Below are 17,926 nucleotides of genomic sequence, written 5' to 3'. Positions count from 1 at the left end.
GAGAAAATGAGCTAATGTAGATTTGTTGAGTGCCTACTCGTAAGTGTAACATTATGCTAGTTACTTTGCATATGCTATTTTATTTAATCCTCATAGCAACCTTATGGAGCAGGTATTACTATCTTCCATTTTTTAAGAAATTACTTAATTACTTAATTTATTTTTGGCTGCATTGGGTCTTCGTTGCTGCGTGCCAGCTTTCTCTGGTTATGGTGTGCAGGCTTCTCATTGCGGTAGCTTCTCTTGTTGCGGAGCACGGGATCTAGGTATGCGGGCTTCAGTAGTTGTGGCACACGGGCTCTAGGCACACGAGCTTCACTAGTTGTGGCACGCGGGATCAGTAGTTGTGGCTCGCGGACTCTAGAGCTCAGGCTCAGTAGTTGTGGTGCACGGGCCTAGTTGTTCTGCAGCATGTGGTATCTTCCCGGACCAGGGCTCGAGGCCGTGTCCCTTGCATTGGCAGGAGGATTCTTAACCACTGTGCCACTAGGGAAGTCTCATCTTCCATTTTATAGCAGGTGAAATGAAAGCTGTAGAAGCTTGCTGTGATTTCACAGCTATGAAGTGATAGAGCTGGGATTTAGATCTAAGTTTTTTACAAGTCCTAAACCCTTGCCCTTTCATTTATACCTTGCTACCATAGAGTCAAAAGACCTGAAAGCAGTATTATTCCATAGGATTCCTTGGAGGTTAAAATGAAGGAGGTTTGTTTTAGGAGAACACAGGTAGAAATACTTAGTTCTACTTTTATATAAACATCAGCTTTTAGAGACAATGTTCTCTAACTGAGAAGAGAATAATAGGGTGTTTTAAAAAATACTACTCATTCTAACTGGAGGCAGCTCTAGAGAGTTAAAGATTTTGCTGATCTGTTTTAGCTGAAGAAACCTTAGGTTTCATTCTCTATGCTTAGGAGGAATCGATTCAGCACAAATTCTAGCCAGAGGGACAGTTGCATTTGCCTTCTGCCTTGGAATGTACACAGTATACAAGGAAGATTGAAGAAACAGAGTTATGAAAGATAGGACACATAATGTATCTCTTAAAATTTAGATAAAATTCACATACATAAAGTTTACCGTTTTAATCATTTTAAAGGGTACAATTCAGTGGTTTTAATACTGAAAATTCACAGTGTTGTACAACCATCACCACTAATTCCAGAACATTTTTATCACCACAAAAAGAAACCCTGTACCTCTTAGCAGTCATTCCGTCATTCCCCCCTTCCCTCTACTCCCTGGCAACTGCTAATCTACTTTCTCTCTCTAGGGATTTGCCTATTCTGGACATTTCATATAATCACACAATGCGTGGCCTTTTATGTCTGGCTTTTATTTATTTACTTATTTAAATATGTATTTATTTATTTTGGCTGCGCAAGGTCTTATTTGTGGCACGTAGGATCTTTTAGTTGCACAACGCGGGATGTTTTAGTTGCTGGCTCTTAGGTGCGCTGTGTGGGCTGTTAGGTGCGGCATGCATGTAGGATATAGTTTCCTGAACAGGGATCGAACCCGGGCCCCCTGCATTGGGAGCGCAGAGTCTTACCCACTGGACCACCATGGAAGTCTCTGGCTTCTTTTATTTAGCATAATGTTTTCAAGGTCCACCCAGGTGGTAGTGTTTAGTAATACTTCATTCCTTTTTATAGGTGAATCCATATAGACATACTACTTTGTTTATCCATTCATCAGTTGTTGGACGTTTGGATTATTTCTGCTTTTTGGCTATTGTGAATAATGTTCTATTATTCATGTACAAGGTTTTTTTTAAATATATGTTTTCAGTTCTCTTGCTTATATACCTAGGAGTGTAATTTCTAGGTCATATATATCATTGTTTAACATTTTGAAGAGCTGTTTTCCAAAGCTGTGTGCTAGTTTACATTCACAGCAGTGTACAGAGGTTCCAATTTCTCCACATCCTTGCCATCACTGTTGCCTTTTTGCTTTTAGCCATCCTAGTGGATGTGAAGCAGGGTCTCATTGTGGTTTTGATTTGCATTTCCATAATGCCTAATATTGTTGAGCACCTTTTCATGTGTTTTTTGGCCATTAGTATATCTTTTTTGGAGAAATGCCTGGATACCTCTTTTTCCTTAACTCTTCTCTTCCCTCTTCTGCCTCCCTTCCATTCACCAGGACCCAACCCTAGATCTTTCAATTTCTGTTAATTCTTTGTTTTTCTTCCTGGACCTATTAACTTGGCCTTCTAAAGATTAAAGTTTCTAGCTTGATCTGGGCTGAATATAGTGCTCAGGAGTTCCATTAATCATTTGCTGATGCTCAAATATATACATTTCCCACAACAGCTATTCTAAATATTTTGTACTTTCCTCAAGTTTTCAGTCTCATTCCAAAGTCCCTGTTCTTTATAGGGAACTTCACTTTCTTCTTTGCTCTACTGAGAAAATTGATGGCATCAGAATGTAAGTTTATATACATCCTTCCTCCTTTACATCCAGTATTATCCTTTTATCACCTTTCCTTTCTTCTGCTTTCAGAAAAATGTGATCCTAATTACTTATAGGACCAACAGCTTCCCCCCTGCTCTCCTTTGAGGCCATTCCCTGTCATTCTTCTAGACTCTTCCTTCCTTAATTATCTGTTTTTTTCCTTCTCTTGATATTTTCAATCTCTTCGGCTCCTTTTCCTTTGTCTTAGACATGTACAGATATCCTCAACTTTTAAGAAAACCTGCTACTTGATCCTTCTGTCCCCTCTAGGTACCTTTCTGTTTTTCTCATTCCCTTTATGGCTATACATCTCTAATGAGAGATTATTACTAATCTGGTTCCTTGTCTTCCTATTTTCTTAAAGGCACTGGTGTTCTGACTTTCACTAATATATTCTAGGAGGTCTCCAATAGTCATTTGAATCTCCAGATTCAAAGACTGTCAGTTCTCATTTTCTTTGATCTCCACTCCTTTTTAAAAAACTTCTCGATTCCTGCTGATGGTACCACAGTCTTATTTTCTTCAGTTCAAAAGCTCAGTTATTATAAACTCCTCTCTCAAGTGACAGTATATTTTCTCTTTACCATGTCCTACCTATTCTTCCTTCACAGAATCTTTTAACTGTCACTCTCTCTATTCAATAGTAACGGAAAAATCCACAAATCCATTTCTTCCTCCCTGTAATAACCTCTGAACTGATCTCTTTCTAAGTATGCAGAATAACCAGTGGTGTCCTGATAAACCGGGGGGAACAAACCTCTGATATATAGCATTTACTGATTTCTGTGGCTGATTTCAAACTACCAGCCTTCAAAATATGTAAATATTTAAAAACTGACTCCAGCACACCATTAATAATAAATTTCAGAGAACACAGTAAGGCTGTCTTTTATCTACATGTACTATAAGCACAATTTTTTCTCTTTGTTTCATGCATTTTATATTATGTATAAATATATTTATATATAAACAACTTCATTGAGATATAGTTCATATACCATTGTAATTCACCTACACACGTAGAGTGTCCAATTCAGTGGTTTTCAGAATATTCACAGACTTGTGCAACCATCATCATGATACATTTTAGAGCATTTTCATCACTCCAGAGAGAAACCCTGTACCCATCAGCAGTCACTCTCCATCTCTCCCCAACCCTTCCATCCCAGTGTAACCACTAATCTACTTTCTGTCTGTAAATTTTCCTATTCTTGGACATTGCATATAAATGGAGTCATACAATAAGTGGCCTTTTGTGGCTGGCTTCTTTCACTTAGCATAATTTTTTCAAGGTTCATCCATGTTGTAGCAGGTATCAGTACTGCATTCTTTTTTATGGCTGAATGGCATTTGTTTCTTGAGGTATAACTTACATACAGTAGAGTGCACAAACCTTAAGTGTACAGCTCAATAAATGTTTATATATGTATACATCCATGTAATCACTGGTACACCTAGAAGGCTCCCTCACGCTCCTGCTAGTCAGTATCCTCTTTCCCCAGATTTGTTTTCTTTGTTCTCTGACTTCTATTAACCATAGATTAGCTTTGCCTGTTTTTGACCTTCGTATAGATAGAATCGTAGAATGTCTATTATTTTGTGACTAGCATATACTTTTAGAAACACAAATTACTGTTAGGCAACTCTTTGCGTACTAACTTCTAGAGGATAAATTGTTTTTTTCTAATTTTATCTGTAGGTAAATTTCTAATAACTTCAGAAAATCACACATTTGTGTCCTTGGTGTATTCTTAACCTTTTTTAAAAAAACGTTCTAAAAAAGGATAACACACACACATTTCCTAAAAATGTTTTTCTTATAGCTTTAGCATATTTTAAAATAAGCTTATATAAGTGCTTTTTAAAAGAAATATATTTTAATTTTAAAGCCTTATTTTAAAAGTCTATCCTTATCTGAAATCAAAACAAAACAATGTCTTCCCAGTTTCTGAATTTAGCCCAGTCACAATGTGATCTATGTGTAATTTAAAAATCTAAATATACATCACTATAGCCTAACAGAAATTAAAAGAATTGTAAGGGAATGTTATGAACAATTTCATGCCAAAAAAATGTGACAATTTAGATGAAATAGACATATTCCTAGAAAGAGACAAATTACCAAAACTGATCCAAGAAAAAGATAGAAAATCTGAATAGACCTATGCCAAGTAAAGTATTGAATTGTCTTTGAAAAAATCTTCCTACAAAGACAAAGTCAGACACAAATGACTTCACTGGTGAATTCTATCAGACATTTAAGGAAGAAGTAATATCAATCCTATCCACTTTCAGAGAATAGAGGAGAGAACATTTCCTAACCAATTTTATGAGGCCAGATAGCAAAGACAGGCAAAAACAGCACAAGAAAAGAACATTATAGTTCAAAATCCCTCACAAACTTAGATGCAAAAGTCCTTAAAAATATATTAACAAATTGAATCCAAGAACATATAAAAAGATTTATACAATGTGTCCAAGAAGAATTTCACTCAGGAATGCAAGGTTGGCTTAACATTCTAAAATCAATTAATCTAATACACCATAATTAATAAAATAAAAGACAAAACCAAAATATGATTGTTTCAAAAATGTAGAAAAAGCATGTGACAAAATCCAATGTTCGTTCATTAAAAAACTCAACAGGGAATTCCCTGGCGGTCCTTAGTTCCCCGACCAGGGATCGAACCCAGGCACTTTCACTGCCGTGGCCTGGGTTCGATCTCTGGTCGGGAAACTAAGATCTCATAAGCCTCATGGCACAGCCAAAAAAAAAAAACAACTCTCAATGAACTACAAAATGAAGAGAGATTTCTCAACCTGATAAAGGGCATCTAAGAAAAACCTACAGCTAAGATAATATTTAGTGTTGAAAGATTGCATGCTTCTCCCCTAAGACTGGGAACAAGGCAAGGATATTTGTCTTTGCCGCCTCTATTCAGCATTGTACTAGAGGTTTACTAGTGCAATAATGGGTAATAAAAGGAAGGTAAAGCCATCCAGATTGGAAAGGAGTAAACTGTCTTTATTCACAGGCAACATGATCTCATATGTAGACAGTCCTAAGGAATCTACCAAACAAACTGCTAGAACTGATAATTGAGTTTAACAAATCCACAGGAGATGAGTCAACTGAAATTACTCACACTGATACACATACACACATACAAATCAATTGCATTTCTATATACTGGCAAGGACCAATCCAAAAATAAAATTAAGTAAACAGTTACAAAAGCATCAAATAGAATAAAATACTTAGGAATAGATTTAACAAAAGCTCTTAAGTAAGGCTTTCCTCTAAGGAGGAAAGAGCATACCTACATTTTTATTTCAGCATTGCCTCTGAGTAATTGCATGCAATTCATATAACTTCTCTGAACCTCATTTTCCTCATCTTTAAATTGAGGATACTAACTATTGTACTACTTGCCTCACAGGGCTGTTAATGAGAATTAGAACATATTTACAGTGTAAAGCATTATACAGTGATGATCGTACTTAAAGCACATGGCAGCTGTTTGCCTTCCCAGTCCCATAATTGAAGTGGTATGAAAAGGCACTTGTGAACCTTGGCAATTTCATCACATAGATCAGGGTTGGCTGTTCTGCCGTCTGGCAGAGGAGCTGTCATTCTGGACCCAGTTAGTTGGGACTGTGCTTAGGTTCTCAGCCACCTTCCTCAGTCCTATTCTGAAATCACCATCAAGACATTTATCTTTCATGCCATGATTTGCCCATTTGGTAAAAGGTTGCAACTTTCACTTGTCATTTTGGAATGCTTTTATCTTTTTTCTTTTTAAGGTTATGAACTTTTAGGAAAAATTTTAATCACAGCATGTTGAATAACTGATTATTCTTTAAAGCTGCCATTTTTTGAGTATTTTAGTTTATACCATTGAATTTTTCTTTTCCTTCACTTTCCTCTTCTTAAGGGCTTACGACAGCCAGCGCCTTTTTCTGATGAAATTGAAGTAGACTTTAGTAAGCCCTATGTCAGGGTAACCATGGAAGAAGCCAGCAGAGGAACTCCTTGTAAGTAAATGACGAATTATTTTGTTGTTTCACTATTGTTTTTAGCATTCAATTGTACTTATCTAATGTATACCTACTCACTATATTCTTCCCTCAGTTTACCTGTAAAAGCTACTTGAGAGAGGGGTTTCTCCCATCTCACTTGCTGTTCTATTTGGGAGGATAACTGTACTCCATAAAATTTCATTTACATTGTATACTAATTTCCCAGTATTTTGTCACAGCTATGAGATACAGTGGTACACACTTTTTGGGGGGGCTGTTATCATCACAGCTGTGAGGTGAGATATAGAGGAGCAGAGACAATAAGATATTAGCCTGAGCAGGTTTATAATCTTCTCTGTTTTTATAAAGGTCCAAATAATATGTCAGACTGTCACATTTTTAATAGCCTTCAGAATTTCCCACTAAGTTTTCCTTTCTGTCAGTCAGTACACTAGTCTGATGCTGCTGACTGATAGAGGACAAAGCTATCCTAAGTTGGGAGATGCTTATCACTTAATTTTATCTTTATTGATATTATAGTTTTCCAGGTTTTTTAATTTTTTTAATTTTAATTTTTTAAATTAATTTATTTATTTGGCTGCATAGGGTCTTTGTTGCTGAGTGCGGGCTTTCTCTAGCTGCGGCGAGTGGGGGCTGCTCTTCGTTGTGTTGAGTGGGCTTCTCATTGCGGTGGCTTCTCTTGTTGCAGAGCACTGCTCTAGGTGAACGGGCTCAGTAGTTGTGGCTCGTGGGCTCTAGAGCGCAGGCTCAGTAGTTGTGGCACACGGGCTTAGTTGCTCCGCGGCATGTGGGATCTTCCCAGACCAGGGCTCGAACCCATGTCCCCTGCATTGGCAGGCGGATTCTTAACCACTGTGCCACCAGGGAAGCCCCCAGGTTTTTTTAAAAAAGACTTGCTTTATTATTTTCAAAGCCCATACTCTTTATTTGTATACTTAGTTTACATTATTAAGTAGCAATTTCTGGCCTCATAAATTATTAATATGTATTCCAGATAGTTTTGGGCAGTTGGTTTTAGGGATTATCATAAATAGAAACTTCCACAAGCATTTGTTATGATTACAAAGTCCTATAGGCATCTGTTCTTACTTCTCTGTAAATTCTCCATTTCTCCTTTTTTTCCCAATCCTTTTTCATTTCTTTTGATTACTGTGGTAAGTGTTTACTCTGTAAATGTAGGGCTGGACTCAACCCAGGCAAGCACTAGGGAATAAGAGGTAGTTATAGCCACAAATCTATACATTTTCAGTATATAGAAGATATTTGTAGTTACTTCTTAATTGTGTTTGTATGTTTACTCTCTGTTGTAACTTAGGAGTACTGAAATATGAATAGAAATGAATGCTGGACAGTGTTAGGCTAGGGGTCCCAATACCCCTTGGTTATATCTTGGCTGTATGGAGTATGGTTTTGGGGTCCTCAAAATTCCAGAGAATGCTTTCCTTTTGCAAAAGTGTTTAGATATAGCTTATGTTGATCACAACCCTTCTGGTTTATGATGTGATTTTTTGGGTTTAGCTCCTCTTACTTCAGTAATAGGCAGGCTAATGGGGCAGAGTAAAATGACAACAAGGAAAGACAGGCTGTATGTAACAGTGTAGTGGTGGCAGGTCAGACTTCAGAATGCCACTAGACAGTTCAAGGATCACATTCAGATGTGATAGTAGAGCCTGTTGAGGGCAAGAACTTTTCATATACTCTCTAATGACACACATTCAGAATGCAGTACCTCACTCAGATCTCATCACATTAGTTATATTAGCCACCTTGTTGCTAATCTAGCCACATACCATTTGTGATAGGAAAAATGTATGTATGTATATGTATACTGTTTCCAAGTTTTGCAACTTATAATTAACAAACATTAATAAATTACTTTCTAAATTTTAGAATAGTAGAATTTTATAAGTAAGTCATTTATGAGATTATATACTTTATATTCTCTTCATTATATACATGAATATAGGTCCATAGAAACTAAGAAGTGAAACAGTAAAACAAATAATTAGTGATAGAATTGAAGCTAAAAACCTAAGTTTTTCCATCTTTGTGTTCTTTTCATCCTGGAGTGGTGCTATTCTTTATATAGACATTAGTTATAAATAATAGAAGGCTTATCAGCAAGCTGATTGAAGTTTGGGTGGAACAGATAGTCACAAATTGGCCTGTAAAATTTGCCAGTCTAACTTGACCTCTGGTTTTTCCTTTATCTTATTCTGTCTGTTCAGTTTTATGTTAAATAATCAAGTAAGTGACTGTCTTCATGCCAGTGCCAGACAAGGAATAAACAAATAAAGAGTCTACACATGCCATATAGTTAGTGAATTTTAAACCAATAACTGGTTCAAGGGGCATCCCTCCCCCTGCCCCCAGGTTTTCACTTAGGGAGGTTAAGGGAGTACAAGAGGGAAGTTTGTGTAATCTTGGAGTAAACTCACTACTTAGAGATAAAAGGAATACGGCTTGAGAGATGAGAAGATCATTTTTTTAGAAGATGGAAAAAAACCCAGCAGTATGTTCTCTTGGAGAAAGGAAGAAAAAGGCAAAGTCTGAAGGGCAGTGGAAATCTGTTAAAGATGAATGTTTCAGTGGTAGCTATTTGAGAGAATATATCAAAAGAGATAATAAATTGAAACCCAGGTCTCTTCTGCTTAAAGGAGAACATCTAGTTACTTAGTCTAGCAGTAGTGAAAAGACTATAATTTGTAACCCAAATCAAGTCTATTTTTGAGAATGAAAGCAGTTGCTCTTGATAGTGTAGTGGAACAACAGATATAAATCAGAGGGTATAGTCATCCTGACCAATAGCCACTTGGTAAAAGAATGGATAACGCATGCTTTCTCCCCAGATTTTTAGTTCAACAGTGGCCCCTTCTGGTCATTTGGTTAATATACAGGCCTGGGTTTGCCAAAGACTTGCGGTTAAGTCATGGGGAATTGAGAGGTTGGGAAGCTGGGGAAATGCTAAGAGGGCAAGAGACACATCAGGGATTGCTCCAAGAAAGGGTTCAGAGGTGGCTTGGCCTAATATGGGATGTTTAACTGCTGGCAAATAGCCACTTAATCAACAGTGTCTGTGCTATTGCCACTATCCAGGAAATGTGTTTACTGGCTAAATCTCCCTCATCTCACTTTGCCCTTGGTGTAGAAACAACAGTACAGTATTCTCAAATTTTATATTCTATCGTTTGTCTTTTAGGATCAAATAAAGTGAGATCATAGCCACTCTGGACTTGTTTAGGAAAGATAGAAGTATATTAGTTACTTCATGGTCATGATTTCTAGGATGTAGAAGAGAGATTATATTACTCAGGTTTTGTTTTGTTTTGCTTTGTTTTATAGATGAGGAAACTGAGGCTTAAAGAGATTAAGATTAACAAAGGAGTGAGGCTGGTTGGCAAGCTTGGGCTATAATTTTTCTGACTCTTTAAATCCGTCATATTATTTCTCAGTTTTTCATTGTATTAGTGTATTTATTTTATTTAAAATTTTTATTTCCTGTATTATAAAATTAGTACATTCCCGTGACTTAACATTCATAAAGTACAAAAAAGACACAGAGTGAAAAAAAAAAAAAAAAAAGACACAGAGTGAAATGACTTCCTCTCACTACTGTCTCACAGCCACCTAGTATCCCTTTTACAGGTAACCAGAATTACCAATTTCTTATTTATTTAATTTATTTTTGCCTGCAATGGGTCTTTGTTGCTGTGTGCAGGCTTTCTCTAGTTGCAGCGAGCGAGGGCTACTCTTCATTGCGGTGCACAGGCTTCTCAGTGTGGTGACTTCTCTTGTTGCGGATCATGGGCTCTAGATGTGCGGGCTTCAGTAGTTGTGGCTCGCGGGCTCTAGATTGCAGGCTCAGTAGTTGTGGCGCACAGACCTAGTTGCTCCACGGTATGTGGGATCCTCCCTGACCAGGGCTCGAACCCATGTCCCCTGCATTGGCAGGCAGATTCCTAACCACTGTGCCACCAGGGAAGCCCAGTATTACCAATTTCTTGTGGATATCTAAGCAAATAATATATAAATCTTCCCACACTTTTAGTGGGTGGATCATGTCATATTCAGTCTTCCACTGAAATTCAGGTTGTTTCCAAACTTTTGCTATTACCAACAGTGCTGCAATCAATAATGCAATCTGCATACATATTTACAAACGTATCTGTGAGGTAAATTCCTAGAATTGGAATAACTGGGCCAAAGGGTGTAAACATTTGTCATTTGTCTTTTCACAGATATTGCCTAATTGCCTTCCTTAAGAGTTGTACCAATTTATACTTCTATCAGCAGTGTATAATTTCTCAGTTTAAAAGCGACTTTTGTATGGATAAAGCTATCTATAAAGAAAAGTCCATAAACCTCCTGAGAACCGGTTTCCTCCCCCTTGATTCACCGTCCTCAAGGCAGGAAGGAGATGTATCTTATCCTTACCTTCAGTATGGTGTATTTGATGAGGCTCTGGCCCTTCTTTCGAAGAATGATGTAGATGCTCCTACTATTATTTTCTGCTGCTGCAGTGAAACAGCTCTTCCTTTATTCAAGTAGTGGAAATATGTTACTAGGACTCATTAGGTTTATCATTTGAAGCATGCTGAACCATTATATCAATTCCATTCTCAGTGTGTTTATTTGGCTTTGGAATTAGGCTTGTACCCCAAGAAATCATTTCCTCCTTTTCTTTCATAGTCCACTACCACTAAAAATAAATTGACAATCAGTTCTCTGTTATTCTCACTAATGGACAGGGGAAGAGGAAAGGCTCTAATATAAAGTCCTAAAATATTTATATTTGATTTTCAAATACCTGGTATATCACCCTCTACTGAGAAAGTGTAACATGCTCACTATCAAGGAGAAATGCTTGAAGGAACTCCATCTGTTATCACAGAGCAGTTATTAAGGGTGAATCTGGGACTGTGAAGCAGTCTCACCCCTCTGCATCACTCTTTACCTTCAAAGCAAAGTATTTTATTTTCAAAGCAAAGCATTAGTTACTAGTAATCAAGGCAGCTTGAAAAACAGAGAGCAGGCAGCCAGAGCATAGTTTAATTATACTCTGTTTAAACATAACTGCAGTTTAAACATAAGCCGAAGGCGAGGATTTTGAAGTTTCAGATATAGCTCTTGTATAACTCTTCCCTTCACTTCTAAAATAACTTTAAGAAAAAGCAATCATGAAATCCAATTACCTGAGCAGTTTGGTACAACCAGGCTAACAGAGAGAGTTAGTGGATATGATGCCAAGAGTGTTTTTGTAGTCAAGGAAGCCTGTGATGTTATTCCTCAGAACCCCAAAGTACCCCAAATAAAGGTGAATATCCAGAGAACACCTTAAAAGGGGGCTCTGCAGGGGTGGAACAGTGCCATTTCCATTTGTTAAATATGAGGTATTGAATCAGTGTATTCCTGTGATAAATTCTTTCCTTTGGATCTAGGTGAACGGCCTGTGAGAGTTTATGCAGATGGAATATTTGACTTATTTCATTCTGGTCATGCCCGGGCCCTGATGCAAGCAAAGAACCTTTTCCCTAATACATATCTCATTGTGGGAGGTAAGAAAACATCTGATGACTTTAGGTGCTGTCCAGAAAAAAATTATGGTAGCCTCTTTTCTCCTATCTTTATAACCCAAGTACATTGCCTCTTATGTTGGTTTTCAAATGAGAGATATAGTGCAGCCTCTTTAAAATGTGAAATATATGAAGAACATGAAGTATATAAAACCTGAACTGTATAAACCTGGAGAGAAAAGCTCTAAGCTCATTGACTTGAGACGTCCAGGATTTATCTCGCTGGTTTTGGCCGGGTTTCTGCAGTCTGACCCCCAGTGCAGGCGGGGGTGGTCAGAATAGCATTAAGAATAAATGCTACTTAAGAAGAGCATTTGCTTTAGATTTCAGTTTATCATTCTGAGTCAACTGAAGTACAAAAGTCTGCTAAGCTAATGTTACCCAGTCCAGTCTAATAAAAGTATAATAGGAAAACATTTTTTAAAACTGTTAATTGATACAGAGATGCACAGTAGTTTCATTTCAAAGCCAAAGATCTTAGTCCTCCATTGTATCCTCTCCTCTCCAAAGTGTGAACATATTTAGTGAATGTTGCTCCTGAAGGTGTATCTTGGATTAGGAAAAGCATTGCTATCCAGACTGAGCCAAATCCAGAAGACTCTTATCCAGGCTGGGGATATTGGTTATGAGAGGTTGGGAAATGAGAGGTTGATGATTGAGGAGTGGTTAAGCAGAGGGGACTTTGACTTACAACCTTATGTTGTGGTGAACTCAGTTTGCAGTGATGAGCTAACACACAACTTCAAAGGCTTCACCGTGATGAATGAAAATGAGCGCTATGATGCAGTGCAGCACTGCCGCTATGTGGATGAGGTGGTGAGGAATGCCCCCTGGACCCTGACACCAGAGTTCCTGGCAGAACACCGGGTAAGAAACTGAACACATGTTTCCATTCCCTGTTCTGGAATTTCTTCAACTTTCAAGACTTCTGGTACTGTGGCTAGTTTTCCACTAGCCTTATTTTACTTCTGTCTTCTATGTAAATTTCACATAGAAGAGGTAACAGTGTTATCACTTCTAATAATAGTCATCCCTGACATGACATTTTTCTTGGGTTTGATGGTTTACAAGCACTTTTGCATCCATTATATTTCATTTGTTCCCCACAAAAATCCTATTGGGTAGTTATTAGTTATTTCCACTTTACATATGAGAACAGGGCCAGAGAGGCCAAATAACCAGGTCACACTCTAGCAGGGCTAGAAATTGAACTCTTCAGGGCTTCCCTGGTGGCGCAGTGGTTGGGAATCCGCCTGCCAATGCAGGGGACATGGGTTCGGGTCCTGGTCCGGGAAGGTCCCACATGCTGTGGAGCAGCTGGACCTGTGCGCCACAACTACTGAGCCTGCACACCATAACTACTGAAGCCCGCGCGACTAGAGCCCGTGCTCTGCAACTGCAGAGCCACCGCAATGAGAAGCCTGCGCACCGCAACGAAGAGTAGTCCCCACTCGCCACAACTAGAGAAAGCCTGCACGCAGCAACGAAGACGCAGCCAAAAATAAATGATTAAAAAAAATCTTATAAAAAAAAAGAAATTGAACTCTTCAGTTATGTGAGTCTGTCGCACCTCCCCCCCCCCATTATAAGTGTATCCATCCTCACAGCATACCGGTCTTTTTAGAGTATACACAGCCCCAAACATGCTCTCAAGGAGTTCACATTCCAGGAAATAAGATATATAAACATAGACTTCTCTTGTATTGACTTAAATTTAGTTTCAAGACTTTTGATTTCAGGCTAGAAATTATGTGGGATCAGAAACCAGGGAGGTTTCTCACTTTCTCAGTGAGTTGGTATTATAAAAAACCCTTATCTCCTTTTTATTTTCCCACGTTAAAGCAACACGTTTCCTACAAAAGAGGGGTTTATAGCTGATAGCTGAGAAGAATTTATCAGGTCATGTTGGAGGCCCTTGAGCTTGAGGAACCAGCAAGCATATTGTCAGTTATCTTACAGTGGTGTGGAGAATGTTGAAGGTGAATTGTTCAACGAGGCAGGAAAGAACAAAAGTAGCCAAAGTGCTTCAAAAGCAGTATTGGGTAGGCCTGAAGCTAAGGGATATTTGTTATAACTGTTTAGGATTAGGACAGAACTTCTATAGTTCTCTAGCTTTACTGCTTCACCATTTAGCAGCCAGTGGTACCAAGGGTGATGAACAAGATTATTCTCAGCAACATAGCCAGGCAAGCCCAGGCAGAAGAGGTTAGAGGAACTTCCATATTCCCTTTTCTCCATGTTAGCAGTGTATCCTCAACCATGAGTCTTGCTTGCTCACCATTCTTATTTTCAATTTGCTGCCTATGGATCCCTGACAAGTTGTTCATGGGTAATTGAGATGTTAGCTGAGAGTCCCTGACATAGTCCTGATGAGCGTACTTCACATTACAGTGGCTTCTGGGAGCTGGGTGTGGTGGTGTTAGCAATTATATTAGCAAAGGGCATATGGCCTATTCAGGAAGGAGTAAATGAGTGAGGTTTAGAAAGATTATTGATCCCAGTGTGAGAGGTATTGACAGTAGTAAAGTAATAGATCTGAGACTTAAAGGTCTTTTATGGCCTTGGGCTTTGCATTTCTCAGGAGTACAGATGTATCTATTCTAGTAAAAGTGCTCTTGGTTGCTATTTTTATATTCCCACTCATCTCATAGACTGAGAAACCAGTTAACAAAGAAGTGACCTCTTTCTTATATTTTTAGAAACCCTATTTGACCCATCCTTGTAGACCCAGGAGGGTGGGGAGATTTCCTTTCTTCTTTCCTTGATTCTACCCACTAACTAGCATACCAGAAAATACTCTAGGCCTATTTACCACAGCATGGTGACTGGTATACAGTGTGAGGGTAGCACTTCCAGTAGACCAGGAGGAATAGCTAAAAAAGAAACTGGCTAGCTTCATGTTTATGATCCACGAATAATTAGGTTGGGTGGCTTGTGAATGAATCATGGAATTTATGAGCAAAGCAAAGAGAGATAAAGACAAAAGTTCATTTGAGGCCTCGCCTCTCTTGTCCTTTTTCTGGTCCTGAGAGTGTTTACTGGTTCTTTCTGAATGGCAGTTACGCTGGGTTTTAAATGGTGTTTCCTTACTTTCAGATTGATTTTGTAGCCCATGATGACATCCCTTACTCTTCTGCTGGGAGTGATGATGTTTATAAGCACATCAAGGAAGCAGGTGAGTAAGTTGATGTGCATCCTCATTTTATGGAGTCTTGGGGGCAGTGACAAGAGATTCAACCACATCACTACTTTAAAGAGGAAAATTTATACAGTGAGAACTTTAACATCCAGTTTCAGGTCACACTTTGCTTAAGAGGTTAAGGTGAGCATAGCATCATATCCATGAATTCTCAGTCTAAACATCTACTTTTGATATCTCTTAATTTCAGGAAACCCTTCTCCAGCCCCATATTTTTCTTAATATTAGGGCCTTTCCTTACTCCTAACTTTTGATTCAGCATTCCTTCTGTATGTCAGTATCTCCAGACTTTACTTAGTAATAACAGACTCTGCTTTATGAGGAAGGAAAAGGAATGTGGCTCCCAGTTTCCATCTAGTCCTACTGCCTGAGCTAATCAGAATGTCACAGTGTTTGTATGTGTTCTTGTGTTAGGCATGTTTGCTCCAACACAGAGGACAGAAGGTATCTCCACATCAGACATCATCACCCGAATTGTCCGCGACTATGATGTGTATGCCAGACGGAACCTACAGAGGGGCTACACGGCAAAGGAACTCAATGTCAGCTTTATCAATGTGAGTTCCAACCTCATCCTAGAGTTCCCTGGCCCTATAGGACATGTTGCCTCTCACTTCATCTAAGTTAAACTTGCTTTTCAGTCTGCTGTTATTATCACCTCCAAAAGCTCAGTGGATACCTCTTTGCACATAACGCTATGCCAGGCTCTTTACAAAGAGCATATGGATGTATCTAGAGGCATTTTCTGCCTTTATGAGCTAGTATCAACACGTCGATATAAGGACATACAGCCAATTAAATAAATAAGAACGTGGAACTTACAAAGTACAGTACTTATATCAAGTATGTTTAAAACAGTGGTTCTTAACCTTTGTTCTTTTTGACTGGATGGTCTTTGCAAATCTGATGAAAGCTGTGGATCCTCTCCCTGTGTGCATAGTAACACACAACATTTTGCATGCAATTTCTCAAGGCACATGAACCTAACTTTTAAAATTTGATTTATGAAAGCAAGTTTATTTTAGCTTAATAAACAAACTGCTGTACATTTTGTATATAAATTATACCTCAATAAAGTTGATTTAAAAAGAAGAAAGCTGCTAACTGTATCTTCTACATAAGTAGTTTACCATGCTCCCTCACTTGCTCCCAGCTCTGTGAATTATGAATAGGTGAAATGGTTTCATTTAAATATGATTTATCTATTCAGGTAAACCCTAGCTGTTGTTAACAATCTAGCTGTTGTTATACTGCAGAATCTATCTTTAGATGTTTAAAAATCCTAAACATATTCGCCTTCCCCTTCCCCTTTATGATCTGGAAATGAGAATAGTTTTCATTTGGCTAAAGACTCCTCCCCTCCCCTCCCTTTGGGAGGATTCATACCATTTTCCCTCATCTTTAGGGAAGCCTGTAGGACCAAAGAGTATCATCCTTATTTTGCGAATGAGCAAACAGACCTCCAAATATTAAAAAATAAAAAAAACAACTCCTCTATAATCATAGAATAAGCCACTGATGGAGGAAAAAAATTCAGTACAATAGATGAATTACTTAAGTAAAAGGCCCACTATTTCCTTTTTCAACCTGTTACAGTTGGCTTATTGTTGGCAATATTGTGCAGTGATCTTGTTGCTCTCTCCCTATACATCTCCATCTAGAATGGGGTTTGGGTTTTGTTGGGCATGTTTATCTTCCAAGTTTATGTTTCATCTTAAAAAAATCTGACTTCGTTTGGTATGTGCCTGTCTGTTACTGGTCTTACACTATACATTTAGTTTAGTCCTGGGCTCTACAATCTTAGAATTATTACACTTTTGTATAAGATGACCATCCAGAGCATATCTTATCTGTTATTATGCTGGAGAAGTATGGGATAGATTAAAGTGAAATTCTCAAGACTGAAAGGAGTGTCAGTAGAGTGCCAAACCAAGTCTTTTCCTTCCCCTTAGTATGGAAGGTCAGAATGAGTATTATTTCTCAGAGCAGTTATTTCTTTATCCAGGAGAAGAAATACCACTTGCAGGAGCGAGTTGACAAAGTAAAGAAGAAAGTGAAAGATGTGGAGGAAAAGTCAAAAGAATTTGTTCAGAAGGTAGAAGAAAAAAGCATTGACCTCATTCAGAAATGGGAGGAGAAATCCCGAGAATTCATTGGAAGTTTCCTGGAAATGTTTGGTCCAGAAGGAGCGCTGGTATGTTCTTTCTTGCTGGATAATTTAGGGAAATTCATGAAAATCTAGGGAATTCTCATGCTGTGGAAGGAATTATAGAATCCTTGAGCAGAAAGGGACATTGACATTAAGAAGTTATCTAATCTGTTCCCCTTGTTTGGCAGAACTATATTTCCACTATCCCCAGAAAGTTTTAAAAAATCTTTACAGAAAGAGGTTACACATTCTCCTAAATAATTTTGCCAGCTCTCTATCAACCTCCAAATATGGTGACAAGATAAGTGAGTAGCCTTGCCCAGCTTGCTTCTACATTATAGTTTTAGGCGGAAGGGAAGGAAAGAGCAAAGAGCAGTAAAAAGAAAGCTGCCTGCACTACACACAGCTGCTGCAGGACCGTTGGGTACGGTGGGAATTCTGTCCTTGAGGAGTAGCAGGGTCTTTTCGAGCCAAATAAAAGGTGCCTGTGTAGCTATGAGCAGATG

At 38.3% G+C, this 17,926-nt stretch overlaps 1 protein-coding gene across 2 annotated transcripts in view; it reads left to right on the top strand.

The window, feature by feature from the left end:
• The window catches only part of PCYT1A (phosphate cytidylyltransferase 1, choline, alpha), a 44,938-nt gene that overhangs the window by 21,561 nt on the left and 5,451 nt on the right, over nt 1-17,926 (top strand). For both annotated transcript variants that reach the window (XM_029215079.1, XM_029215080.1), the window contains exons 3-8: nt 6,394-6,493; nt 11,938-12,054; nt 12,788-12,939; nt 15,169-15,247; nt 15,686-15,828; nt 17,277-17,465. In XM_029215079.1, the coding sequence (XP_029070912.1) occupies nt 6,394-6,493; nt 11,938-12,054; nt 12,788-12,939; nt 15,169-15,247; nt 15,686-15,828; nt 17,277-17,465 (780 nt within the window). The remainder of the gene's footprint in view (nt 1-6,393; nt 6,494-11,937; nt 12,055-12,787; nt 12,940-15,168; nt 15,248-15,685; nt 15,829-17,276; nt 17,466-17,926) is intronic.

Source organism: Monodon monoceros, unplaced genomic scaffold (genome assembly GCF_005190385.1).
Source record: "Monodon monoceros isolate NGI ecotype Baffin Bay Population unplaced genomic scaffold, NGI_Narwhal_1 Super_Scaffold_11, whole genome shotgun sequence".
Classification (NCBI taxonomy): domain Eukaryota; kingdom Metazoa; phylum Chordata; class Mammalia; order Artiodactyla; family Monodontidae; genus Monodon; species Monodon monoceros.
Note: the sequence above shows the minus strand (reverse complement) of the source record. Positions and strands in the feature narration are given on the sequence as shown.